The 9,550-nt window shown below is 31.9% G+C and overlaps 1 protein-coding gene across 2 annotated transcripts; it reads right to left on the bottom strand.

The window, feature by feature from the left end:
- Positions 1–2,149: 2,149 nt before the first annotated feature.
- Positions 2,150–9,110, bottom strand: LOC112703056 (vacuolar sorting protein 39). Of its 2 annotated transcripts, XM_025754363.3 has the most exons (12): positions 8,500–9,110; positions 7,808–8,019; positions 7,015–7,146; positions 6,762–6,905; positions 6,507–6,619; positions 5,668–6,103; positions 5,061–5,384; positions 4,285–4,506; positions 3,847–4,089; positions 3,154–3,597; positions 2,750–2,848; positions 2,150–2,595 (listed from the first exon to the last, which is right to left on the bottom strand). In XM_025754363.3, exons 1-12 carry the CDS (start codon positions 8,903–8,905, stop codon positions 2,383–2,385), a joined length of 2,988 nt encoding a protein of 995 aa, XP_025610148.1. In that variant the 5' UTR covers positions 8,906–9,110; the 3' UTR covers positions 2,150–2,382. The 2 variants fall into 2 exon arrangements, with proteins under 2 accessions (XP_025610148.1, XP_025610149.1); XM_025754364.3 differs by lacking the exon at positions 3,847–4,089.
- Between the last annotated feature and the right edge of the window lie 440 nt (positions 9,111–9,550).

Below are 9,550 nucleotides of genomic sequence, written 5' to 3'. Positions count from 1 at the left end.
CATGTAGAAAAGGGTCATACTCTTGTTCCACCTAGTTCATAAGATTAAGAACGAAAACAATCCTTAGAATTGAATCAAACATACATTAAAATAGAAGAATAAAAATCTTAATCCATAGAAATAAACAGAGCTCCTAACCTTAACCGAGAGGTTTAGTTGCTCATACTTATAGAGAAAATAGGGTTCTGAAAAGTGCGGAAGGAAGAAGATTATGTTCGACCCCCTTTACTAAGGTTAATATTTTCCTTTAAATATTAACCTAATTTGAACCGAAAATAAAATAAAATAATAAATTCTAAACCTAAAAGATATTGTTTGTAACTAAAAATTACAAAAAGAAAATAAAATAAGCTAAAAAGTGCTAAATCCACTTGAGAGGCCCAAAGAAGTCTGAAACAGACTGCTGCTGGCGTTTAACTCTAGAGATGGACGTTAAACACCAAGGGGGGAGTGCAACGCTACTGGTCTGTGTCCCCTGCTTGCGTGAAACACCGGGTGGGCGTTCAGCGCCTGAGGGGGATGTTGACAACATTTTCCTTTTTAGCTCAAAACTCCGCCAAACTGCTCTGAATTTCACCTAAAATCATGAAAACACAAGAAAAGCTCAAAGTAGCATCCAAATAAGATTTTGGCACTAAAATCAAGTAAAATTAAATAAAATCTAACTAAAAATAACTAGAAAATAATGCCAAAAAAGGTATAAAATACTCACGTATCACACGTTGGTTCTTCTTCTTCCCTTCTTCTCTTCCTCTTCCTCCTTCTTTTTCTTCCTTGATGATGTGTCTTTTTCTTATTCTTTTCCTTTTTTTCTATCTTTCTCTTTCGTTATCATCATCACCAACAACACCAACATTTTGCTAACATCTTTATTGGTTCTGATTTTTCTGGTGACATCATTAAATAATTTCGGTTTATTTCTTAGTTTATTTGAAGTTCATTTGGATCCTGAAATGAATTCGATGTGTTTTTGTTGATGATTAAATATTTTTTACTGCTGGTTCAAATCTAAACAAATTTTGGTGTATTTGTGAATTAACTGAGGTTCATTTGATGTTATTGATAAATATTGACCAAATTTTTTATTCCTTAAGTAATTTTGGTTCATTTTTTAGTTTAATTGAGGTTCATTTAGATTTAGAAATAAATTTGATGTGTTTTTGTTGATGATTAAGTTTTTTGACTGCTTGTTTAAATCTGAACTAATTTCAGTTAATTTGTGTGTTAATTGAGGTTCACTTGATGCTGCTGATAAGTATTGATCAAATTGTTTATTGTTTAAGTAATTTTGGTTCATTTCTTTGTTTAATTGAGGTTCATTTGGATCTAAAAATGAATTCTATGTATTTTTATTGATGATTGAGTCTTTTTTAGCAAAGAATGAAATTATTCATTATCACTTTATTCAATTATATTAGATTCCATACCATTCCATTCTATTCAATTTGTCTTGAAAGTTATCCAAACTATTGGGACCAATTGTTCATCGACAACACACCTAGGCTACAAATGAACCGATATTATTATAACAACACCATTGTGTAATAACAAATGAACAAGAAATTTGCATTATATAAACTCATAAAATCTGGTATTCTATTCAAATTCAAATTCATAAACAACACTGATTTTAGCAAAGAATGATGAAATTATTCGTCATCACTTTATTCAATTACATTATATTCCATCCCATTCCATTCAATTCAAAATTGTTGAAGATGAAGATAACGAAAGAAAAAAATAAAGAAGAAGAAGAAGAAGAAGAAGAAGAAGAAGAAGAAGAAGAAGAAGAAAGAGAAAGAGAAAGAGGAAGAGGAGGATGAGGAGAAAGAGGAGGAGGGAAGAAGAACTTGCGTGCGTGAATTTAGAAGCGGCAATAGGAGCGTAAAAAAAACGTGCACACGTGTATATAAATAACTTGGTCGGACTTTGTTGCTAACATAACATAAATGCGAAGCATTATTCTAAAATTATTTACTTCAATTAATCAACCTTTTGGTTTTCACTCATGATTTCTGATTTGACTTTGTGTTGCCATGTGTTCTTTTTCCCTGCATTATCTTTCCATTGCTTATATGACTTTATTTATTATTCTTAACTGCATCAGAATCAATGTGTGGATATTTGTTCTTTTAATCATACTGAATTCAATCAATTGACATAACAATTTTACTCATATTTACAAGTCTTTCCCCATGTGTATGCGCGGGGTAAACATGCTAGTTTATGTAAAAAATCTCAACTCATATATTTTTTTACACTTTCTATTTCACAAAGTCAAATAGTGATGCAAGATACTTATAGAATGAAAATTTTTCCATTGTCAATCATCACACCATGTGAAACTAAGAGTATCCTACAATCATCAATTGTCATAATTTTTCAATACCTAATTAAATTTTTCTTCAATGGAGAACCTTTTAGAACAGCTTTCATGCTTTGAGAATCTTTAAAACATACAAAGTGTACTAGAGTTTTTCCATTTGGGTAGACTGCAAAAACACTTGTCCCTATTTTTTTTTGGCACAAAGAACACAAGTCATCACCAGTTATCTCCAAAACTACTTTTCTCTTCTCATAGAGTTCATCTTTAACCTGTGCAAAAAGATATTTGAATCATGATAAGGGAGTAGCAAGACAGAAGTGTGATTAAGATATACAATAAATCCCGTTATAAGCAAGAAATCCATATATCCTTTGTCCCAATTTTGAGAGCCTATATAAATCTTTATTTCTTTTACATGCTTACCTGTAGGTTCTCACTTTGTCTCAATCTCTTGATAACTGAGCAATTACGATATACTTCACTAGATTTTCTCAGAAGGGGCCCAAGAAACGGAAGCAAGTTCTGCATATTAACACAATTTTCTTTACCAAATAATGTCTTATCAAACAATTTTTTCTCCCACCAAAATAGACACTAGTAAGTGCAAATGTTGGAGCAATACGAATAAGTTTACATGTTTTTTTATTGTGCTATGTATTAAGAATAGGTAAAGAGATTAAGAAATCATAACTAATATGCAACTCAATGTGACCATATTCATGCAGCAATTATAGCATCAACAAAATCGAGGGAGATTCCACTCTTAGTTTTCCAGATTAAACTATAAAGAAAGGAAGGTTAATTAAAATATACATTCTAAATATTACCTGGAGTTTCGTCTGTTTTGGCAAAAGTTTAAGGGCCAGGGCTCCATTAATTCTATCCCATCTACGACTCAACAAATGAAGGACATCATCAACCATGATAGAAGTATCTCCTTCCCCAATGAATTCATCCTCATCAACATCACTTTTGCCACTATTAGTCTTGTTTAAATTAGCCTTTGTATCCTCTGCAATCTCTATTGCAGCAATTTTCTTTGATCCTCGGTTTCTTGTCTTTGTTAATTTTGAATTAGTCCTTGAAATTGTTGGCTTCTTGGGGACTAATAGATTTGTAATTTTCTTTTCAAAGTTATTCGTTGATCTTCGTGGATTCAAATATATTTGCAGAAGCATCAAGTATATGTTGCTAGGAGATTTCACAGAAGGGTTAAGTATAGACTCGTAAACCCGGTCACAATATGATAATGCAAGTTCTGGAGCTTGAAGCTACAAATCAAAAGCAAAGTCATTATTTCCCTCAACACACTCAAAATTAAATATGTGATTTATATAAGAGACCATCATATGAGGCAATTAAACATCAACATAATGGGGTTTACAAAACATGACTACAAATAAAACTTCCATTTTGCAAACATAATCCTATCTGTGAAATAATATTAACTTTAAATAATATTTACTTCATATTAATATATTATACGGTATGATAGGATTCATAACAATAACTTTATATACCTTATGAACATACAAAGACAATGTTAATTCATGTTGCTTCATTTTTCCCAGCAATATTGCACGCTCTTCATACAAAGCATCTGATGGAAGACGTTTTAGCAAAACATCTGGTTGGTATCCTGATAAACTCTCTAATGCAGACAATAACTTTTTTCTTTTTGGGGAGTGCATTTTCTCATCCCATTTTTGTTTAGAAGTTAAGTTTGTATACCAGTCAAGCACTTCTGAAAGATATATGTTTACCTACATTGCGAGAAAAAGAAGAAATTCAATTTTTGTTTAATAATATTTAGCAGCTAAATACATTAGGAAAAAAATTTTACAATTTATTTTAATTAGGTTCTCAGATCCTTTTGACTCATCCCCAATTATAAGAAATAGAATAGTTTCAACCCTTAATCGCATAAAGAAATTGTATCAGACACTAGAGGTCCTCACCAGTTCATCTTGTAAATTTTCGATTATGGCATCCTCATGTGTTGCATGCATAAGCTCCAAAAAAATGGCTTGCATGTTTGGAGCATGTTGCTTTAAATATGCATTCACCATTTCTGCTGGGATATCTCCAGATAGAAAAAGCTCAATGGTCTGGTTAGGACAGCTTTCAAGAACTAGCATTGAGAACTCCAGAACAAGTATAGGATCTGTTCCACACAATGGCTGCAACATATGCCCCTCAAACAAAATCATTAAGTGCAAGTAACCAATTATCTATGAATAATAGTAATTGAATAAAGAATTTAAGTTCAGTTATAGTTTTTAGAGAATATTATCCATCCATAGTATGAATCGATTAAACTTAATTTGTTTACAACACAACTTTTTTTAGTGGTGCTAAATGTTACATGAGGAAGGTAAGTAATTTAGCTAATCAAATTATGCTAACACTAGTCCGATAAAACTGTTGCATTCTAATGTTTGATAGCTAAGTGTCGTTTGATTCACCTTAGAAGTAAAATAGAGAAGCATCCTTTGATATTTGTTTAGGTTTAGAGCCTAAGAGAAATTATACATAGAAAAATAACACATACCATTGTTGTGCACTTAATATTTGATCATAAATCATATAATGTGGTACATTAGACATTCTTGCTTCATAACCACTTTTTGAAAGAAGTTATTGTTTCGAGAAAGCAAATATTTAGTCATATAGACCATTTAAAAAAATAAAGCGAGAAAATTAAGAACAAAACTGTCAAAGTTAAAAAATTTACCTTGAGATATTCAATCATGGTCTCAGGCTTGAACCTATGTGAAATATCAGACTCACAAGTCCTAGATGCTTCCACCAATTTGTGAACAAGTTTAAGAGCTTCCCGATGCATTGAGTTGCACTTGTATAGTTCTAATAAAGCAATATGATAGTTCCCTTCTTGTAGTATCTCTTCACATATTTTCAAATCACAGTAGTTAACACCTTTCAGTAATTCTTCAGCCATGAGAGATTGTCCAGTAAGCAAGAATGCTTGGAGCAGAGCAGTATCCAAAATTGAAGCAATCTCTCGGGCTTGTGAACTAATAGGTATGGTAGTACGCTCCTTTCAAAAATAATTTACCAAACTAAGTTAGAATGACTGTGATTAAAAAGTACTATTTCATTGGTTTTATAATTGTATAAGGATTAATAATATCATATCTCCAATTAGCATCATTTATTCCATCAAAGACATACATAGTATTTCATTTAATTCATGTCATTTTCTTTTGTTTGTAACCTATAATACAATAAAAAATACATTAAGATATAAATTATAGCATATCTATCCCAAAAGAATTATTATAATGAACAATGGTTGAGTTGAGAGGCTCATATCATTATACCTTGCTTGTTTTCTTTACTCTATTACTGTTATGGGATGTAAAGCTATCTCCAACTGCATCCAAAACAACTTCCTCAGTTCCCTCTGCAGTGGCCTTTTCAATAGCATTATTTCTCTTCTTTTGCAAAAACTTTATGAGAGCCATTAGCATGTTATAGCTCATCTTTTTTAACTCTAATGCTGCATTCTCGTTAGACTCTAATGTATTAGATGTTGGAGAATGTTCGTTATCCTCTGATACTCCTGAAGAGCCTCTAGAAAGATATGAATCATCACCAGAAATGTCAATAAGCTTCTCTGGCTCAGGAATAATAGATGTCTTTGGAAGGATAATCGATGGATACAAAGAAAGCACATAAGATATTTCTACTTGAGATTCCAGAAAATGTTCCATTGCCTCTTCATAACTTTGATTGTCAAAGAGAAAGTGGGCATATCTGTAATATAATGTGGCAAAATACTTTAACCATTATAAAAAATACTAAATGCACAATAGTAAATTTGCATCAAGAGATTCCGCTAAATTACCCCCCACAAAGGTATCGTTATCACAACTAAAGGCATTGTTATTTGCTATATTTTTAACCTTTGTAAACTATATGTATAATAGTGAAGGGCTTATACAAAGCAACATGATGAAATCTGATTTTATTCTAACCACAACTTCACAAATTCCTACCCTTTTATACCAAAACTTCAATTTAATAGTCAAGATTTTAGTATAAACACAATTGGAATCCCAGCTGATTGTTGTTGAGAAAATGTGATATAATAATAGATAGAAAAATGAAGGATATTGTCCTATCTTTTTTAAGTGAAAATCTTGTATTGACAAAGAACCTTATATGAATTGAAGCCTCCTTTGAAGTCCGAAGACATGAATCTTCAGGTGGAAGGAGGTTGCACAAGGATAAGGCTTCTTCAAAGTTGCCAGATGCTGCTAATTGAACAATCTGGAATAATATATCAAAATTCTTAACTTATTGACAAGCAATAGAACACAAGAAAGATATTATAAGATAATAAATTTCTTGTAAAGTAATTTTTTAATATTTTTTAAATAAATTGATTCTAAAATATTAAGGTAACCACTACCTGTGCTCCAAGAGGAACAGGGAAGAGACCATAAACAGAATTATCTAAGGCAAGAATCACATAATTGTTTCTTTGGTGAATATGGCGTACATTTCGAAGAACTACTGTTTGTATTAGTGCATATGGACCCCGTAAAGATCGAATCTGAAAAATACAAGAAATTCATAAACACTAATGTATAAATCTCTCGTTCACTATCAAAAGATCTAGAAATTAATTCTTGAAAATAGTTTCTTAAAAAATGCATAATTACCTCCACAAATCTAGGTAGCAGTGCAATAGCATATGGCTTTTGAGTTACAACTTCTATTGGAGCTTCAGACCAACAAATCCTACCTTCTGGAATAAGTTTTCTATTTTGATCCACCAACACTCCAATGTTGTCCTAAAAATTACACCATTAGAATTTTTATCCATCTGGGTTAAGAAAATGAACAATAAGGATGTAGGATGAATTAAAAGATTGATTACAACCTAAAATAAAATAGAGTAATATTTTTTGCTGTTGATAGAGTTTAATTTTTATCTTCCTACAAACTCAATGCCTAATGCTAACTTTGAGGTTCTTTTTTCTAAGGCATGAAGTTTAGAAAAATGGTTTTCTGAAGTTGTATTGTATTATGAATCCTAAATTTTTAAATAAAAATAAAATATAATTGAACACATTTTCCAAGGACATCTGTTGATGTTGTAACATATAAACTACTATTTATATAACCTACAACTCTAAATCCTAAACCCTAAAACTTCTGATATAGAATATCCTAAGTCAAAGAAAACCTTTATATTAAGTTTTTGCATGAGTATAAATGAGTACTTGATGCGATACTATAAATTACATGAAAATCATGGAAGGGAGAACATATACCAACATAGAAAATACTTATACCCTCCATGTCCAACATGATCTCAATGCCAACATATTTTAAAGCATTCATTACATTATCTAAATATATTATTCGCTATATAATTTGTTATGATGGTTAGAGTTTAAAATGAAAAAGGAAGCCAACATATATATAGTTAGCTAATGAAGACGTGAATACCTTCCCAAGAAGAAGTTCTCCAGAAGGAAGAGGAACCACTAAAGGCGATGCTAGTCTTCCAGAAGCAAACATCTCAGATAATGAGCCATTCATAGCATTCAAAATCACATACTCTTTTCTAATCCCCAAACATATATTCTCCCCAACCCAGCACATGGACTTTACCATATCAGGAACACCATGGTCTTTCACTTCTACAAATTCTTTACCTCCTGCAAACCAATATTGCCAATTATATTCAGAATAAAAAGAACATTAATAGTAGTAGCTAAGATAAATAACTATAAATTTTTTTGGGACTTGGTGTATCTAATAGTTTTCCTCTAACTAACTTCAACAGTACAATCTGATCAAACCAAATAGCAAGTAAATCACCAATTGCAGCACATGTTAAAAGGAACTATATCACCTGTTTCAATAACATAGTTTCTTAAACACATAAAGACTAAATCGCATCACCATTTTAAGCATAAATTTGAATTACATGAAGAACAAATCTTAAGTATTGTATAACATCACATCACTAATAGCAATTATTTCTAAAGACGGTTTTTTTTCTTTTTTATTTAAAAAAGGGGGATTTAACAACCTTTATGTTCGTATGAGCGCGAACCTCAACCGCACGTGAAATGTTTCATCAATGCTTGCAAAAGAAAATTACATGAACTAAAGAAAATAGTGTCATGAATTACCATCATGTTTGAAAATACAAACTCGCTTTTGCCTCGCAAAGCCTAAATAGCCTCTGCTATCGTCCCAACAGAAGAGATTGGCACCCTTGGCCTTGCCGATGACGGCGACAGTTTCGAAACTGGGGAGGCCATGAATGGCTATGGATTCAGAAAGTGCAAAAAGTAACCCCTTGGACTCTACAACTTCTAATGCCACCACAGGCCGTTTTGCAAAACTTTTTATGTTTTTCTCCAATGTATAAGGCTCTTTACGAACTTCCTTCGGTGGTGGCGGTGGTGGCGCATAGATTCGGAGAGATCCGTCAGAGCAACCAAGGAGAATTTTGGAGCCATAGGATTCGACAGATTCGATCTTGGAATCACAATCATAGAGGAGCTCGAAGCTATCGTAGGCATTGTGCACCATTTTTGGCTTCTTCTACTCTACTAAAAATGGTTAACGCTTCTCGTGAAGGAGAATGACAATGTTCAGTTCAATTCATTTTAGGGAATGATATTGATTTAATTGGGAAATGTCATTTGATGGGTGGAAGTATGTTAATGTAGTTTTGGGTTCGGACAAGAAAATCCGATTTATTTGATCGTGTAAAATGGAATGTGATTTTTGGCGTGACTCACGAGGGAAGGCTACCCTTTCCATTCACATGTTGGTTGTGTAGTGTGTGGACAACTGGCAAATGAAGGCATGCGCATGAGCACATCCATGCTTTTCGTTAAATATACTTCTAACCATCTCCATGTAAATTATAAAGCACGCAAGTTTAAAATAATTAACTCCATGATTAAATAATTAATCATATTAAACATAGGTAAACATATGCATGCAAAACCTAAAATTAGAAATTCATTATTGAATTCATTATTGATACATACATTTTAAAATAGTTAAAACGTTAAGATTAATTGAAAAAGTCTATGAAGTAAAATACTATTATTAAAGACGAATTTTCAATCCAAGAACAATTTCTTATTTCAATTTATTTTTAAAAGTTACTTGCTGCCTAAAAGAAAATAGTTGACAAGACATACATAAATTTATCTTAGAATCAAG

Source organism: Arachis hypogaea, chromosome 7, assembly GCF_003086295.3.
Source record: "Arachis hypogaea cultivar Tifrunner chromosome 7, arahy.Tifrunner.gnm2.J5K5, whole genome shotgun sequence".
Lineage (NCBI taxonomy): Eukaryota > Viridiplantae > Streptophyta > Magnoliopsida > Fabales > Fabaceae > Arachis > Arachis hypogaea.
This window is presented reverse-complemented; position numbering and strand designations above follow the sequence as displayed.

Bases quoted from the DNA above. Each gene is read 5' to 3' on its own strand.
- LOC112703056 (XM_025754363.3), bottom strand. From the start codon at position 8,905: ATGGTGCACAATGCCTACGATAGCTTCGAGCTCCTCTATGATTGTGAT. The intron at 6,104-6,506 runs GTTCTTTGTCAA...ATTATATTACAG, and splicing joins GAGGCTTCAATTCATATAAG to ATATGCCCACTTTCTCTTTG. The intron at 4,090-4,284 runs GTGAGGACCTCT...CTCGCAATGTAG, and splicing joins AAAATTTACAAGATGAACTG to GTAAACATATATCTTTCAGA.